The sequence below is a fragment of the Fopius arisanus genome, unplaced genomic scaffold (assembly GCF_000806365.1).
Source record: "Fopius arisanus strain USDA-PBARC FA_bdor unplaced genomic scaffold, ASM80636v1 scaffold00196, whole genome shotgun sequence".
NCBI lineage: Eukaryota > Metazoa > Arthropoda > Insecta > Hymenoptera > Braconidae > Fopius > Fopius arisanus.
Window position 1 is genome coordinate 38,112 of NW_011887935.1, and position 19,498 is coordinate 57,609.

General features: G+C 37.0%; 1 protein-coding gene across 1 annotated transcript in view; it reads left to right on the top strand.

Annotated features, from left to right (window-relative positions):
- Nucleotides 1–3,543: 3,543 nt before the first annotated feature.
- Nucleotides 3,544–19,498, top strand: part of LOC105272522 (protein FAM136A-like) — a 55,068-nt gene continuing 39,113 nt past the window's right edge. Inside the window, exon 1 of the mRNA XM_011314690.1 lies at nucleotides 3,544–3,765. Coding sequence (XP_011312992.1) covers nucleotides 3,679–3,765 — 87 coding nt within the window. The 5' untranslated portion in view covers nucleotides 3,544–3,678. The remainder of the gene's footprint in view (nucleotides 3,766–19,498) is intronic.

Below are 19,498 nucleotides of genomic sequence, written 5' to 3' on the forward strand. Positions count from 1 at the left end.
ATTTTTCAAATGGATTTAACTCATTAACAATCAATGTACAAACGACGAAAACATGAAATTCGTAATGTACAAACGATTTCCTTCGGAAAACACCCCTAATTTGGTTTTATTGATCAATTTTTAATTTGTTGTCGGCTAAGATCATGCCGAAATTTAATTAATTTTTTTTAATTAATCCGTTGATGTACAAACAAAAATTTTATAGGTACAATCATGTACTAACGATGTACAATCGAGTACATAATTGCGTTTTTCGAATTACTGACTTTTGTCGGGTAAGTACCCGGGGGTGCGATTTCTGGCATTACATTCGAATCCCAGTCGAGTCGTTTGATTTTTTTTTCTTTCAAATTGACCTAAAAAAAAGGTGCAATTTCCCAATAGTAAAAATTCCCACCTCTCTATCACTAAGAAAAAAAGAGAATTTCATTTTTCGCCGAAAAGAAAATGGATTTTTCTGAAAAAATTTTCAAAAAATATTTGAAATGTCAATTTTGGGGTGCTGTGGAGTTGCGTTCAATGGAGATAGATCGTTTGTTGTAAAATTTTTTTTAAATTTGGATGGGAAAAATTTTTTTTATAATTTAGATCGCGTATTTTTTGAGACTATTGAAAAATAGAAAAAGTAAGAAGACAACTGTATAATTAAAAGAAAAAAAATGATATTCGCCAAAATTTTCAGAAAATTCCTTTAAAAAATTTCCGAAACAAATTTTTGAAATTTTTTCAAAATATTTCCCAAAAATACAGTTGTTTTGTTTCCCGATTTTTTTTTGTTTCAAAAGAACAATTTTCTGAAAAGTTTACCAGAAATTTTTCGAAAATTTGAAAAAATATTCCGATTACAATTTTTTTTTACCCGAGAAGTTGAAATTTTTAAAAATATATTTTACATTCTTTCCTGCTATTTTAAATTATCATTTTTTAAATAGTCCCACCAGTGCCGAACAGCTGCAGAGTGGGGATGACATGGTGTTGAGGGGAAGGTGATACTGACCGCCGCGCTGTCTCGTGCCGCCTGAGAAAATTTGTCCCCTGTTTTTGGCTTGACAATACCTGCCTGTATCATACCTAAATAATTTATACGATCAGTGCGCCTCTTAGCGTGATTTCAAAAATAAACATGGGCCAGTAACTCATTAGACTTTTTTACCGATAAATTCATAGGCTATCAAAGTAGATAAAAACAATAATTAACAAAATTCCAAGTGATTGTAGCCCAATATAGTAGATATAAATTAAAAACAGCCCAAAAACGCCTTTTATTTTCAAAAAGGCTCAATATCGCACGCTAGAAATTGAAAATAGCCCATCTGAGCTACAGGTTTCAATTTCCATTTTGAACCGCCAAACTGAATGTTCAAGTAGCCCAATCGGCGATAAATAGCCTAATCTGGCAACCCTGCCCTTATACTGAGGCAGTTATCAAGTCGGCTAACACTCCAGCATTGCGTATGGCGCCCTCTTTCTCTTGGGGTGAGGTACTACGATTCCGCTGGGGTCACTCAACCCCCAGAACTGAGCCTGTACTTTAGTCAATCCTCTTCGGTGACCGGTAGTTGGCACCACATAATTGAAAATTCATTAGTTTTTTTATTTAGATCAATAATAGGGACGTTTGTACATCATTGTAATACAATTAAAAAATTTTGTAGACCCTTCATTATTTTTTAATTAATTAAACAAAATAATGATCGGAAGTTAGAACCCCACCCCACTAATTTTTATTTGTAGACCGAAATAATATTAACCAATGGGGAACAAATCGTTTGTAGATAATAAATACCTTGGTTTCATTCTTTTACACGTAATTATTCATTACATTTTTATTAGTATGAAAAAAGACCATTTGTATGACATTGTAATAGTGATTAAAATGTTTGTAGGCCTTTCTTTGATTTTTTATTAATTAATGAAAATAATATGCAAAAGTTACCATCGGACTTTCCTAATTTTCAGTTGTAGAACCAAGTTGACCTTGCCAATCGTTAGCAAATCGTTTGTAGGTAAAAAATAATCCTTGAATTATCATTCTAGACCTAATTGTTCTTTAAATACTAATTCATTAATGATATCAATGACAATGTGTCCATCTGCGCATGCGTGGACTCCAATGGATCGATGTGGCGATACTTTTCTTCATTATCGACATTCGTTAAGAAAATTTAAATGAATTAGAATTCATCATTCGATTAATTGATGAAGATAACTAGCTATACTCTCATGTAATTAGGAAAGAATAGATGTAGGGACAAGCAAAAGTGTATCAAAATGTAACATTATTTATAAAAATGTATAAATAAACCGTCTTGAACTTTCACGCAGATATTCGGCGTTTAATGTTGACTATTTCAACAACCTGAATGTTTGATGTCTTATTTCACTCAGTTATAAAAAAGTTAGCTGTGTAATGTAAGGGAGATTCTAAAAATGAGATATTCGAACGTCTTAAAAATTGATATTTCATTCTGATTTGACATTCGCTTGATTTTGCATTTATTTCTCTTTAATTACGTGCGATCGTTGATTATCTTTCAATAAGTGACTTTTCATTGAGTTTTTTGAACGGGCATCGCCAATGAGGGTACAAAGTTAATTGTGTAACACCAACTTTGAAATTTTTTTGAAAAAAAAAAACAAAAAAAAATCAAAGGTAGTTACCTTACGCATAAGATTGCCTCGCCGATAAGGTGATTACACAGTTACTCGTTACCCCTTCTAGTAACACTCATTTAAATCAAAGGTAGTTTCCATTACGAAAGACAATTTAATTTTGGATTGGAACACTTGTATTTTCTATTTCCTATTTTCGTTCTGTAATTTTAACCAATTATTTTTCGATAATTTCAACTTGGTTGTTTTATAAACTATCCATATAGAAGATGCATTTTAAAGTGATTGTGATTCCAATTATTTTTGATTTTTTTAAGAATAACTTCTGCTCATTATTATTGACAAAAAAGAAAAAAAAATTAAACGAAAACTAATTAGTTCCAAATTCTAATCATGTTCTCCTAAATTTTACCAATTTACTACCTAAATATTTACCAAGAAAAAAGTTTGCAAAGTTAATTAAGAACGATATTGCTTCCAAGTGCATAGTGCCAAACTGTGCGAGGGTACGTGTCTGCGCATGCGCCGATGTAAATACTACAGACCATTTTTTACTTTAATTAATATCTAATGAACAATTAGGTGTAGAAGGATGATGCTAATTTAGTTATTATCTACAAACGATTTGCTTTCCATTGGTTAATATTATTCGGTCTACAAATAAAAATTAGTGGGGTGGGGTGCTAATTTCTGATCAATATTTTGTTTAATTAATTGAAAAATAATGAAGGGTCTACGAAATTTTTTAATGGTATTACAATGATGTACAAAGGTCCTACTATTGATCTAAATAAAAAAACTAATGAATTTTCAATTATGTGGTGCCAACTACCAGTCACCATCCTCTTCGGTACGGCCAATGAGTTAGTTCCGTTGCCGCCGCTAGGAAAGATCGTTGTTGAACCTCTACCGTAAGCGCTACTGATCTCCCCTATAATCTATGAACGAAAACATCGAGGCATGTGGCTATTAGACTCATAACCTTCCTGTCATTTCAATTTCTATTCCTCGTCTCCATCCAGCAATCAGTTTTCGGAATAAATTTGAATTACCGAGTTATCGACAATGGTGGAAGAACAAAGGAGAAGAGTTGAGGACCAGATGACGAAAGTTGTGGAGGAAATTGATAAAAGTCATTTGAGGAGATTACAAGTAAGTTTGGTTATTTCATCTTACAGGGTTATAAAGAGTGTGCTATTGATATTATTATTACTATATTATAATTGCTCAAAGAATATTTGCTAATTTTTTATAATTGATACTGTGTAATTCACTACGGAGTAATACTGTCAGCCTCTTTGGCCATTTCTTATTTTTCACGATCTGCTGATAAATTTAATGCAAAAAAGTACTCGTCACGATTCGCACTATTACGCCGATGTTCACAATCGTTGTAAATCGTGAGTCAAATTTTTTCTGTTTGCACGCCTGGAAGTTGAACTTAACAAAAATTCCATGATTACCTGAGTCGCTAAATATTATCCAAAATGTGAATATTGCCAGACGTCGATAATATATATTAAAAATATTGTATGCACAAAAATAAGACCTTGCAACCGGCATGGAATTTAGTCCATTTATTTTTACTTATATGATAGAAAATTCGAAGCATTCAACATTGAAAATCGTATTATTTTGAATTGATATTTCCAACAAATGAAATTGTAATATCTGTGAAATATTGTGGACTACAAGGCTTAGAGAAAAAATAAGATGCACTGGTTATATGGCGATAACTATACAGGCGTATCAGGTCGGTCTTATAGATACATCGCTTGCATTAAGACAGACAAATAATAATAACAATAACAATAACAATAATAATAATAATAATAATAATAATAATAATAATAATAATAATAATAATAATAATAATAATCGGAGCCTGAGTCCAATGTTCTTAGGACATGTTGGGGAGATCTTCTCTCTTACTTGGTGACATCAAAACATACCTCAGCATGCTTTTGTCCTCGACTTTTAGCAATTATTATTGCTTCAGCCGGAATTGTTGGGAATTCATTTCTGATCATTTGATAATGGTGCGTGTTTCGCATATGAGCTTAAAACGAAACTCTTTCCATGGGCATCGGGTTTAGATCGCTATTATGGTATTTTATCTAGTCCCGACAACGGATTCTCAGTCGTAGTCCAACTCTGAGAAGTTGGAAGTCGCCCCATCAAACCCATGGGAATTTGGTATTTTCTTGGATTGTCATGAACTTCAACATTCCACAGGCTCCATTTAACAAGCCATCTCCAGCATCAAGGCGGTTTGTCACCATATGTTTTATGTCTAATTTAAACTCTAATTGCCCAGGTACCTCATTAGAATTCTGATCACTCTTCACCAATTTTTCTACAAATTTCTTCGATGGCCTATCTACATCTTTCGGAACAGTAATTTATGCTACAAGGGCTGAAACGCATTTTGGGAAAGTATTGTATATGCTCTCGGTGTGAATTCTGATTAAATATGTTGCTACAATGCTTTTCAAATCGTGTGACATATGTTATTCGCCGTCATACCTACAGGGACAGTTCGATTTTCATCCCCAAATGACGGTAAGAAAGTAGTCTATGCTATCCGTCAGATTTCTGTTTTTTTTTTAGGATCGGGATGACATAACCCACATTCCTTCCCTAATTTAGGAAGAAAAATCGAACTTTTCTCTGTAGTGTTAACGGAAAGACAAATCTGATCAGAGGAGGGGACACAGGACATTCAAACCCGCGTGTTTACCACCCTCGGCTTTGCCTCGGTATCAGATCGGTAATACATACGCGGGTTCGAATGCCCTGTTTTCCTCTTTTCGTGCACCACTGCGCGGAATGGCATTCTGACTTAGCGAGGAGAAAAGTGATGTTCTCATCACGGAAGGTTTACCTTTCGTATTAAAATAATGGAGCCTTACCCGCGTGCTACTTTACGTTCCTAGATGAGCAATATACTATTTTGTCATTTGGCCAGACCTAACCTCGGCCGTTTCGGTCCTCTGTCTGATGAGTGTTACTTACAGGCCTCGGTCGGCTCAGAACTGTATGTCATATAGCTAGAAAAGCATTTTACTGACAAATTTAATTACAATGCCCATCTTCTTCTGACATCTGGCTAAGTTCCAGGTTATTCAAAGTCTCTATGAATTCAATGACATTTTTACTTTCTACAGAGGGTTCAAGTCTGTAAAGGCTGCTATTTGATTACTTCTCGATACTTTATACGCAAGGGTATTGGACAGGCGGCAATTGATTTCAATCACTGACGACGAGAACGGATACACCACTGAATGTTTGATTCACGATTACGATATGTCTTGATTCTATATCTACCTAACTGAATACTTTAGAACCTACCATTAAAATCTCATCAATTATTAACAATTTTATTTTCGATAATTTTCCTTGTGTGTTATTAGCGCAATTACTCGATAACTCAGTTATCGGAACAACAAGCGGTTTTACAGGCAATGCAAATGCGGAATGCAGAGTGAGGTCATTAATGAGAAAGTTGCTTCGCCTGTTAATGCGTTCCATCCATATTGCCTCCGGCTAAGTTATGCAAATAGTTCGTTATTAGTTGATACAATATATTTATCAGCAGTGTCGCTCGGGAATATTATGAATAGTTTGATGGGTTTTGAAACAATGCAAGATATCCCTTACGAATGTTTCACAAATTTTTGCGTTCCATTCCATGTCTTCATCATTCGTTGAAGTGCATCCTGCTGGGCCACAGCTGGACATGTGCATTCAATTTTTTCCATCGCACTGATATTTTTCTTATGTCTAAGTGATACGCGCACGCTACCCAAGCTGTACGAAGTTGATATTTTTCAAGTATCTATTTTTCAAATTTGAGTGATTCTTGACTTTACTAGTTGATTGGTAATTAAGAGAAAACACCACTCCAATCTATTGACAACTTCACCAAGAACAATCAAAACCGTAACTCCTAGTGAATGCTCTCATGGACCTATTTGATGGTTAGTTGAAAGTTGGGCGATGATCTCTCAATTCATTTCGCAATCTTAGTGTATCTCAATCCATTTTCGTCAGATAGAATCTAGTTATCCATCATCCCACATAAAAGCAGTGCAATAGATCTTATGGTGGAAAGACAACATATTTTTGTACACATGTGACGGACAGCACTTCGATGATACGAAGATATCAGTTGTTGTTATGTTTATCTTCACTAGCATCTAAGAAATCGTGGCCACAGACTTTGAAAACGATGTTTCGAGAAAAACACGATCAAAGACTGAGGTAGGCATAAAATGTACATTTTTTTTCAACTTACATAAAGTTGTAATAAAGCTAATATAACCTCAAAGAATCATGGTGGTTCTAAAGACGATACAAATCTAACGTAGTTCGAACGAAATCTTTCAAAACCGTGAGAAACTAGTGAAAAGGACTGTCACACAATGCAGAGACAGCTGCACTCAACATAGCTGCTACTGGCCCGACCGGTCTAGCCTGACTGACGTCTCTCCCAAAAGTTCTATGTTCTACACTTTCATTGTGATTGCCTTGAAACTTGGGGAAAATTTTCTAGACATATCGTAATATTGTAAGAAAATATTTAAAAAATATATTTTTTTTTAATTTCAAAACACACGTAACTCCTTAAAATGGTGAAAAAACACGAGCCTGCCATCAAGCATAACTGTATCTCGTTTTCTGTCCTCCGGAATTCAGTTTTTTTTATCGAGCTACCTGCGAAGATCCGGAATTTTTCGCCTTTTTGCTTTTGAATGGAAGCTTTGCACTTGGTCATATTCCAGTTCTCAATTCTTTGTATTAGGGTAACTAAATCTAGCCTAAAAAATCGGAATACGCGGTTTTTGGATGGTGTCTGTATACTACCCCTATTATTTTCCAATTTTCAGAAAATCCATTATTCATTTCCATACAAATTTCTTAGCATCAACAGCTATACGCAGTTTCTTATAATGGCATTCCCCATTTGTCCCTAGAAAAAAAATGAGACCTAGTCTATCGTGCATCAAAGGCGGAAAGTTTTCATCAAAGGAACGGGCGGAAGTTTTCATCAAAAGAACCTGCGTGGTTTGCTGTCTGAAAAGCGGGAGGAAAGTCAAGACTTTCCGCCCTTGGCTCCACCTTTCTACACGGAGAGAAAAGTTCAAGAAAAATTACTGTGCCGAGCACTACAATCGTGGTGCAAAATGCTAGAATACTAGAACTTCTTTGATTCACAAATAAAAATTAATATCAATATGTCAAATTTTCTTATACATTTCGTAATTAATCATGTGTGGCTCCATAAAATTTACTAAACAGCACTATAAAATTTGAAGGTCTATCATTTTTTGTTTGAGTTTGAAAGAAAAATTGATAGAAATCCTTCAAAAATTCCTATCCAGATCGGTATTTTTTATTGTGCTCTCTTTTAATTTTTACTGTGCCACACAGCATTTTCTCCTAACATTTTTTAACCCAATATGATTGGTTAGCAATGAAGGTCGAATGTTTCCGATTCTTGCTGAAGTTGAATGTAACAATGGTAACTGTTGCGACGACTGAATTTTTATTTGGCCGATGACGAAGTTTTGCTCGGCCGATGAAGAAATGTTACTGTATGGCATAGTAATTTTTCTCAGGCCTGCAGTTTACAACTAGATTGTAAAGCAGCACAGTAATTTTTATCGAAATGACAATATAAAAATTCATAGATTTTTCTCTCCGTGTACGCAAGGGCAGAACGTACGCACTTTCCCGTCATTTATCGGGGAGTAAAGTGCGAACTTTACGTGGAGGTGTGTTTAACATTAATATACATATTTATCAGATTTCTTTTTCGATAATAATTTGCAGGATCCTCCGTGAGGCGATATCGTCTATAACGATTTTTTTTTTCTTTCACTCGTATACCCTTTCGGGTTTTTACGATTTGTTCCCTTACCACCCCCCAACCCCCTGTACCGCATTTGCTGAAAGGGAGGGAAAACCTCATCTGAGGGAAAAACCTGCCCTGGCACAGTCGTCCTTTTGACAGGACTACCGCTCGGCAGTGAAACCGTGAGATCAGAGCGCTATAATATTTTTGACCGCCGGTGCCCGGGATCGAACCCGGATCCTTGGCATGCTAGTCCAGCACTCTAACCGCACGGCCACTGCCGTCGGTATCGTCTATAACGAATTATTGCAGGTTGTCTTCGTGGAATATTCCCTCTGCTACAATCATCATTCTCATCATTATCAGAGTCTCGCTTAAAATTCCTCTCCTTTGCTGCTTGATACACCGCTGTATACTTAGCAAGGCTCATTTTGTTCAATGAATTATGATGCTCATTGTATGTCTGTAAAGTATCATGTGTCTAACGACAATACGGTAGAATCGCTGTCCAGTTGCTTCAAAACTTCATCGCTCGTCAGAATCAAAACATGCTCATTAATAGGACTTGTCTTAATAAATACCGTTTTTCGGCTTGACTTTGATACAGACAATTATCGTATAGGATAGGCAGTCTCTTGTGCGGACATTCTGTTGCTATGCAAGAATATATTTGAAATTCTACGAAATTTATGTTTAACATTTTTGTTCTCATTATGATTGTCGATAGGCCTTCAATCTTGCTAATGTAATTACTAGCATATTTCACTCGTCCACATTCAGCTAGTACAATTTGTAAGTCCATATTAAATTGGAACAGTTGTAAAATATTTTCATTATACGGTGCCACGTAATTTTTCGAGATTCACCGATCCCTGCTCCCATTATTCGGCTGTCTGGTACCAAGAACCCTAAAATCAAATTAAAAAATGCAGATGTCATGTGCCAGGTCATTTAACAAAATGATCGCAGTGTCGAAATTCTTCTCCACTTCAAGCAAGTATCAGAAGTTACAAGGGGATGTGACTGGGATAATAAAAAAAAATACAACAAATTAATTCATTCATTAATTGTTGGAGACAACAATTTTTTTTTCAATTAATTTTGGCTCGTTAAAATGAAATACATAAAAATGATAATTATTCAAATCCCTGCCAGATAATTATTCGTTAATAAGAAAAAAAAGAGAAATTCCGACATGATATTTGAATGAGTCACTGTTGTCCAGTTAATTTAAAAAAGACAAGTAATTCTCAAGTCGTGAAAGAAAAGGAATAATTAAATCAATAATTAATTTCAAAGTAAAAAGTTAATGAATAATCTTCAACAATTAACACGTGAGACTTTATCATTTAAAGTCAGAACGACGTCAACGCCAATCAGAAAATTTTGAAAGAATTTAGTGAAGAGCAAATCACTAACTTAGTCAAAATGTTAAGGAAACCCGTCGATCGGTCAACGTGACCTCATACATCAAAGCTTCACATACATGAACTAATTTAAAACTAAATAATACCTGCACGTTTCACTAATAAAAACCGGTTTGAAATTATTTATTTTATTGACAAATTCTTCGCCATTAGCATCTATAATTTTTGAATCGTTTAATTGAACTACCGAGACTTTGAGGAAAAACCTTTAGAGCAACAGCAGATGTATAGAGATATCTCCGCATGGAAGTTAATGAATTTGAGTAGGTTTTCTCTTCTGCATCGCGACCCGTTATATTCGATCATTTTTGGTCGCGTTTTTCTTTCCAATGAAATATATCAATTTCTTTTTCATCGTGTATATTCGTCAATTGTTCTTCAAATGCCCTCAACCTGGACCATAGATTCTTTCCCTTTATCATCATCACGTACTTGTTTTTCAGTTTTTCATTCGAGAAGTATTGTGTTTAGTGGCCTTAAGCTTGAACGATGCAATTCTCGTCAGTTTCTTATTATGGGCAATGGTTTTCTGAAGTGCCTTACTTATATATTGTAAGTTATTTCTAAGAATTCTGTTTCATTCCACATTGTTAATCATCTCAAAACGTTTCAATTTATGATTCTGGGCAGGAATTTTTTTCTTTGTTTGTTCTCGAAAATTTAATCCTAAATGTAACCCCGCCTTAACCTTAGAGCTCGACTCCAGGTCCTATTGTTTTGCGTTCACTTATCACATATTCTGATCAGCATCTGATCACTTTTATCCTAGTGTGACTCTTCATAGCTTCGTTTTACCAATAATTTGAGATTTCTCTTTTCTGTCTCATCATTGCTTTGTTTTTTTTTTCTTTCCACTTTAGCTCTTCATTTCTCTTCTTCATAGTTCCGTTTTTATCATTTTTTATTCTTGTCTTTTGTCAAATATACATGTCTTTTTTGCTTCATTTGTAGTCGCTCGGCATTTTTTAGTTCTTCCTGTCACTCGAGTTTGGCATTCTTTCTCATTTCTTGCAATCTTATTTGATACTTCTCCAGCTCCCCAGATAGCACACGAACGCGTACGATACTAGTACGGTGCGAGTATGACGTACTGCACCGTGGTGGTACCGTACGCGCCATCTATGTGCGTATTCTACCAGTATAAAACTAGTATGGCAGGCCAGTACACCGTACGGCTTGCCTACTAATAGCGTACCTCTATGAAAGTACCTATATTGATACTGCTGTATAAGTATATTACTGGTACGGTACGCCTACGGCGTACCAGTATACTATAGTAACTAGTACCATAATGGTAAGGCATTAGGTACAATACCAGTATTATAACAGTTCGCGCCATGAAATATGTACCGAACCCCCCTCCCTTTCCCTTCTTCCCGCGGTCTCTTTTTTCTCAGAAAACAATGAAAAATTACCAAAATATATGAAAAATTATTTTATTTGCAGAACAATACATTTTTACAAGGGATTTAAAAATGATAATGAAACATTCAAATAACATATAACTCTATAATTAATATGTTAACTAGATTTAAAAATTGAACGATTGAAGGCCCTGATGGACTATCTATTGAACTTCATTTTTTGTTTCAATTTTATCGTGCTAGCTTAAAATACTGCTATAAAATAGGTTATAAAAAAAAAAAAAGAGAGAAAAATTATTTAAGAGCGCTAATGAGCGATATTGTTTAAAAACGGTCTGCGAAGTTCACTAAAAAAGAAGAAAAGATACGCAGCTTACCATTGTATCTAGCTGTCACTCAATCTCCTGGAGAAGAATAAAAAAACTGCGTGTTTTTTATTATTTTTTAGTAAAATTCGTAGATCCTTTTTGAAACAATATCGCTCTTCAGCACACTTTAATAAATTTTTCCTCTTTTTCTCATTATTTTTTTTATAATCTATTATTTTATAGTAGTATTTTAAGCTAAAACGAGAAAATTTAAACGAAAGATGCAGTTCAATAGATAGTCCATCCAGGCCTTAAATCTAAATTTAATAATATTATCTATACTATGACGATGAAATTTCGCTGCTTGGGGAGATGTGGGCATCGTCGAATGTCCTGCCTCGTTGAGAAGTGCTAAAAAAGAAAAAATCGAACAATATTAAGGTGAAAATGGCATTAGTTATAAAATTAATTTGGTAATTATTACCTGTGAGACAGTGTACATTTTGTCCTGAAGCCATTCTCAAGTTGTACCTGAAGAAGAAAATAATTAACAGTGGAAGGGGCCCCAACCTCGCCCCTTCCTGTGAGACACAACCAACATTTTGTCTTTCCAATTCATTTAACAGCTGCACCTGAAAAAGAAACAGAATTATTAGTAGTGAAAATAGCCCCGATCCCGCCCTTTTCTGCGAGACGCAACCAAAACTTTGTCTCTCCCAGCAGATACCTGAAAATAATGAGAATAATTAAAGGGAAAACAGCCCCTCCCTGCTCTTTTCTGTGATGCTCAACCATAAAAACAGCACCTCCAAATAATTGAAATTAGGGAAGAGAAAAGAAGATATAACTCATGGTAGATGGCCTCGCCCTAAAGCAGGTCTCCAAAGAGCTCGTGCAAATCCTCATCCTGTTCCAGCTGCGGGTCCTCGGCAATACGACGTCGTTGAGGGGTTAGGTCGTGGATGTCCGCATGCTGTCGCAGGGAATCCCCTTCCACGTGATGTCCTCCAGTACCAGCTCCTCGGGGTGGAATCCCGCATGGAAGTAAGCATTCGCACATTCCTGCGGATTATCCTCCCCGAGATGGACGAAGAATGCAACCTGTTAAAATAGTGACCAATTAATATTTGTTGGATCACTATAAAAAATATAGGAAAATAATTATTATACATACTAAATCATCGAAAAGTCTGCATTTTCAAATGCGAGGAAATTTTGCAAACTCTTCAGCGGGAATCCTTCAGGAAGGTCATCAGGTCTCTGGAATTGTTGACGCTCATGTTGCCTGAAAAGAAAGAAATATTGAATTAAAATACTGAGTCTCATAAGATTCCTCATTTTCTACAAAAAAAACTGCATCGATCTGTGATCTTACCTTACCAAGCGCTCGATTACCTGTACTTTGTTCAACAGATAGTACCTGTAACAATGAGTTGTTGTAAAGGAACACCTGTTACTTTTAGCCCGGAAATTCATTTTTTTAAATGTGACTCATGCCCATCGTGGAGCACCGGACATCTCCGCTGCTTTGTCCATCTCTGCTGCTGCTGGGCCTGCTACTGCTGCTGGAACTGCTGCTGCTGCTGGGACTGCTGCTGCTACTGCCACTGCTGCTCCCTCTGCTGCTGCTTCTTCCTTCTGCGTCTGCTGCTGCGACTGCTTCTGTCTCTTCTGCTGCTGCCTCTGCTTCTGCTTCTGCTGCTGCTGCCTCTGCTGTTGCTGCTACCTTTGCTGTTGCTGCTGCTTCTGCCTGGAGCCTCTCACCCTCTGCCCTCAACGCCTCTCCTCTACTCCTCTTTGCCTCAATTGCGCCAGCTCCTGAAACAAACTCCGGTGGCCGGCGTGGTGTTAATGGAGACATCAATGGACGGGATGGACTCTGTGAGTTGCAGTCCGGGGTGGAGCTCCGTTGAGTAATAAAAGAGGTAGCTTGGGCGTGTTGGAGGGTAGATGTTGAAGCTATAGGATGGACAAGGGATGAAGGGGTTCGGGAAACGGTATTTATCGCGTCAATGTCGGCCGCCATCGATGACAGGACACGTGCCGTTAGCAGAGGGCCTTGTCCACGTGATCCCCGTCCTGCTCCTCCGCCTCTCCCTCCTGCTGCTCCTCTGTCGCGTCTTCGCCCTCCTCCTCGCACCCGTACTCCTTGTCCCCGTCCTTTCGTAGACTCCATCACCAAATTCCTTGCTAGACAAGATATTCCATTGGAGTAAAAAACAAAAAATCTAAGAATTGCATTTTAATGACACTTATAAAAATCAACAAAAAACTCTGCCCGAAAATTATCAGGGGATAGGGAACAGTATAATCCGAAGTTGCCATAACTCTATACGCACTCTCAACTTTCTCGCAACCTTCACAAATTGTTAACCCTTACCGAACTCTACCAAGAAAGACAGAAGAAAACAATGAAATGCAACCGGCAAGCAAAGTACTAATGGATGTCCTACCAACTCAGCTGGACACAATGGGCAAACGGCAATAATATTATTTATGTCAGAACAGACATGAACAGATGTATAGAACAATCTATCACAATGAAGAACGTAGATGGCTACAGTCCTAAACAGACAGCGATGATGCCAGCAAAACTGCAATAAAAATTCCAGGGACAGGAATCGGAAAATTTCGATGCCAGTAAGGCATTCGAAAACATTTATCACAAACCTGAGAAATTGGAACAGTATAAGTTTCATCAAGAAGGACTGAACAGCGGAAAACTCCAACTGCGGTTGATGAACACCCGACGTTAAAAAACTCGTCAGCCCTTCTAAACTCCTTCAGGGCAAGACAGTATTCGTCGTCAATTGAGATATTATTCTGAACAATAGTTATCGAAGAATCATCCAATAGTACCGTGTCATCACGGTTATTCAACGAAATAATGAGGCCTTGATATTTGAGTTAGCGATATTGAGAACAATTTGCTGTAACAGATGGTGGAAGAGGTCCATGCCAAGGTTTGCCAGCAACCACTTTTGAAACTACTGATTCTTCAGCACGGATTCCTTTCTGGATGTCCACGGTTTTCCTTTCAATATTTCGTCGGTAAATTTGTTCGAGATGCTGATGCGGTTTGCGACAAGATTTCCTGAAGTACGTCATATTATTTTGATACGGAAATGTCAAGAATCCATCAATGCATCCAAAACGTTTAGTGTCCTCAACGACATGGGGGAGACAATGAAGATTGTAGCTCATGAATTCCAATGCATAAACCATTTCGCACTTATCAACAACGATGCGCATCAATGATTGAGCAAGCTCATAATCTCTTTGCGATGTTACGGACGTACGCGTCAAAATACGCATGGCAACGTGAAAAGTCAGAAAATGTAAATAAACAGATTCATCTACCAGTCCATTGAGCAATACTGGACCAGTGTAAAGTAGAATTTGACGAAATTCCGTAGCCTTGAACGTTGAAAAACGCATTAAATCTTCGGGTTTACGGGTAAAGTCTACCGGACATTGTACTTTCATTACGCGCAGCCGATCATTCAGAGCTTCTATCGAATCAGGTCGAAGCTTCAAATCTGATGCATACATTCCCTTCACGAGAACAGAGAAAATTTTTTTGGTGATACCTAAGCAGACACGATGCATGTAATCAAAAGGAACTTGAGTGACGAGACCCATGGGAAGACAAAGAAGAGGACTATCGATATCAAAATGGTGTTCACCATCAATGCGATCAGCATATTCTTGATCTGTTCGAGGTCTGTGGGCGACACTACGAAATGCCGTGATTCCCCGACGAATTGAGTCGCCTTTAATCCAGCATTTGGAACAGGGATATGCGCCAGTGTGACCGAGATGGGCTAAAATGAGCGCGCGAGACAGTACATCAGCAATAAAACATCGAATCTCAGTAGGATATAACTTTTCATTGTGAATAATGCCTCCATTAGTATTAATTTCTAAAAAGCCATTGATAAAACGATCAAGGAATTCATGAACATTATTCGGATTAGAAGAAACTCGCCAAACACCAACGATTTCTGGCTTACAACGCGGAATGTTCGCCATTCTAATTTGAATTGGCCACATTTCAATTTTTTGTTGAGCATCCAATGTAGCCCCATCCGTACTACAATCCATTTGCAACGAATCTGGAATCATGTCATTGGGAGTTTTTTGAAGAATAGAAATCAGTGCTTCACGAAGCCCTAGGTGAAGATACTCTGCTCCAGCTACATTAACGACTTCAGCAGGATTTCGCGGTGTACCGAGGATGGAGCGACAATCAATAGGCAATTGTTTAAAACACGAATGAGTCCGAAGAGTGGCAAGAACACTATTCATTTCGCGATGCGTCATGTTGCTTCTAATGAACGTAGTAGCTAACCGCTCCGCAAAAAATGGGATTCGATCAACCTCCTGTTGCTCGTTTGGCACGTTGGGGGGATTCAAATTGTTCGATGCGTCCGGTTTACGGTCGGGATCTCCTTCGTTTGGCGCGCATGGGAGATTCAAATCAGCGGGCGCGCGAGAAACATTCGAAATCCGTGATACATTCAGCGCAGATAGATCAATCGCTCTCCATTGCATCATTATTTTGAGGAGCCGTAACTTCTGCAGAAATATGATTCTCTCCAGCAAAATTGGGAATATTTAATTGAGAATGAATTTACAATTCTTCGCAATAACCGACGTTTATGCTCTCGACTAAGAGTAGCTGGGTGTTTTCGCCTACGTGTTATGCTCAATTGAAACATGATTCGCAAAGATAACGATTATATAAAGTTTCACTAAAATCCACTCAAAACCTAGACATCGGGCCGGTCTACTAAAGACAATTAGAATTATTATTAGATTTTAGCCTTTACCCTATTTATTTTGAGCAATTTAGTGGTTAAAAAGTACAATAAGAGTAATTCAGTAAGAGCTCTTAGTTACACTTCCGAAGAATGTTACAGATTTTTGGGGATATTTGGAAATATTTCAAAAATCTAATTAGTAGCTCGTATGTCTCTCCACGACAAAGTCTATTAAGCAAATCTAGCTAACAACCTTAACTTCGTAGATATTTTGCGATAACCTCATGATGAGGTGAAATGACTGAAAACATTTTATTACGGGACAAATTTGATATTAATCGTAACAATTCAGGAATATCCACCAAATCTTATGTTAATAATTCAATTTGGAAAATTCGTTAATTTGTTTTAAATTAATTCGTTAAAATTGTTGACGCATGATTGGACATAGCCTCATTACTCGTAAAGTAATTTAACTTGTAATTACCATCGCCAAATTATTTTTGGATGTAATAATTCGACAATCGAATAATTTTCACGCAACGAACCTGCACAAGAGAATAAAATACTAATTTTTAATGCAAAAACAAGACGTGTAAAAGAGGCCATAACCGCCACACACGGTCGAAAATTTCAATGCATTTTGTGTGCATTATTAAAGATTAATAAGTTGAAAAACTTACCTCAAAGTAATCGCGCAACACTAAACTTTCTCCTCACACACAAAACACCTGCTGGAATAAAAAACTTCGCCCAAAAAACACTCAACACAGAAGAAAAAATCACACGTCTGGCTCAGGGGGGTTTCTCTGGGAGAAGGAAGGACGGAAGTGACGTCGCGACATGGTAGCGCGATACTAATGCGCAGAGGACAAAAATTATTTTTAACACAATTTTTTTTCATTTTCAGGATTTTAGATCATCAACAATAGTAAAAAATATAAAAATTAATTAAAAGTTGATTAAAATGATCAGAAACGTACGGATCTGTTTACATCGCATCAGTATCATAAAGGTACGATACCAGTACGCCGTACTAGTATTGTACTAGTATGGTACGAGTACGGCCTACTTACCTTTATGATACTGATGCGATGTAAACGGACCCAGACTTCTCTAATAATTTCAATTAAGTTTAAATTCATTTTTATATTTTTTGCTATTATTGATGACCTAAAATGCTGAAAATAAAAAACAATGTTAAAATGTTAAAATGTAACTTGGATTTTGAATGGGTATGGTACTGGTACTACCGACTCGTACAATCCTAGTACGGCGTCTCAGTATCATACCCATTGAAAAGACAAGTCTCCTTATACTCATCCCATTTGTATTATTAGGACAATTAATACGGCTGGGATAGAACTAGTACGATATTAGAGCAATACCACTCCCACGTCCTAGTATCATACTTATTGCATCCGTCTTCGATAGGGTGTACTGACATAGTACTGATGCAATGAGTATGATACTAGTACGTGGGACAAGTATTGCTCCAGTATAGTGCTAGTACGCTGCATAGTGCTGCGATACCTATCCCATCCGTATTACTTGTCCTAATAAAAGTATACCGTACTTTTATTTGGGATCAGTATAAGGAGAGGTTCATTTTTGCAACTAAAAAATATCTAAATAAATATTTTAATATTTTGTCGAAATGGAGTACATTTATAGCGTACTCTTACAATACTCTCATACCTATCTCATCAGTATTGTAACATCTCATCAGAATTGTAAGAGTACGCGATACCTCTATTTGCAATGTGTACGATATCAGTACGATGTACTGACACTGTACCCGCATTATAGAAGCCCGCCATACTTTCTTTGCGAATGGGTACGCTACCAGTACGCCGTGCTAGTATCGTACGGGTTTTGAGTACCTCATTTCGTACAAGCATGGAGCGCTACGGCGTATGCATACGATACTAGTATCATACTCATATCATACTCTTGAATACATAACCGCCGTATACTTGGCGCATTATTTATGTGAATCATTAATTGACTTATCAAATAATTTGGTAATAATTTGGGGAAATTTAGGGAGAGGGTTTCATAATTTGGGGATTAATTATTCATTTTTTTAAATTAAAGCGGATGGTTAGCGGAAATTTCTCATTTTTTATTTTTCTAAATTGGGAATTACGCAGAATCATTTGGGAAACCGATTTGTGTAGGTTTCATATTTTAGGCAATCGATAAGTAATAAATTAAATAATTACATCAATTTCCAGCCCTGCGCATGCGCGCATGCATACCCGTTCCATTCTCCGCCATCGGGCGTACTAATGAATGGAAATCGTTAATTAACCTATGAAATAATTAGGAAATAATTTGGGGAAATTTAGGGTGTAGGCTTCATAATTTGGGAAGACCTCATTAATTAATTATCAATTTTTTAAACTTAAAGTATGTAATTCGCGAAATCTTCCTTTTTTTAAAGGGAGAATCATTTGGGGAATTGATCCCAACTGTTTTTCTAATTTGAAAAATGGAAAAAATTCAATAATTAATAAACCAGTTCATTGTTGCTAGTTTTTGAAAAATCGAAAATCGAATAATGCACTTATTAAGGCCCGGATGGAGGGAATTTTTTCTCGACAGGCGATTTTACGCCCTCCTAATTCGCGGTCAAGACCCGAACCTTGATCTCAAGCGATGCCTTGTCGGTAACTACGGCAATCGCTGGAAACCAGGGTAACGTTGGGCAGTGGGGCTTTCGAGGGCGCCGGAAAATTTTTTCATTCGCTATGCCACTAAGTGGCATGAGAGATTTATATCTCAACAGAGTAGAGAGAAGGGTGAGGGGGCGGGGGGGAGATGTATCCAAATGTGGAATCCACATTTTTTGGCCATCACTCAACCTCTTTTGACATGAACGATGGGATAAAAAAAAATGTCTCCACAGGGATAGGTAAATCGACTCAGGGGATGATTCTGAGTCGATCTGTACCTATAAATTTCGACCTTTTTTTTTCACCCTCACTAACCCTCCCTCAAAATGACCAATGGGATCAAAAAAATGTCTCCACAGGGGTAGGTAAATCGACTCAGGGGATGATTCTGAGTCGATCTGTACCTATAAATTTCGACCTTTTTTATTTCACCCTCACTAACCCTCCCTCAAAATGACCAATGGGATAAAAAAAAATGTCTCCACAGG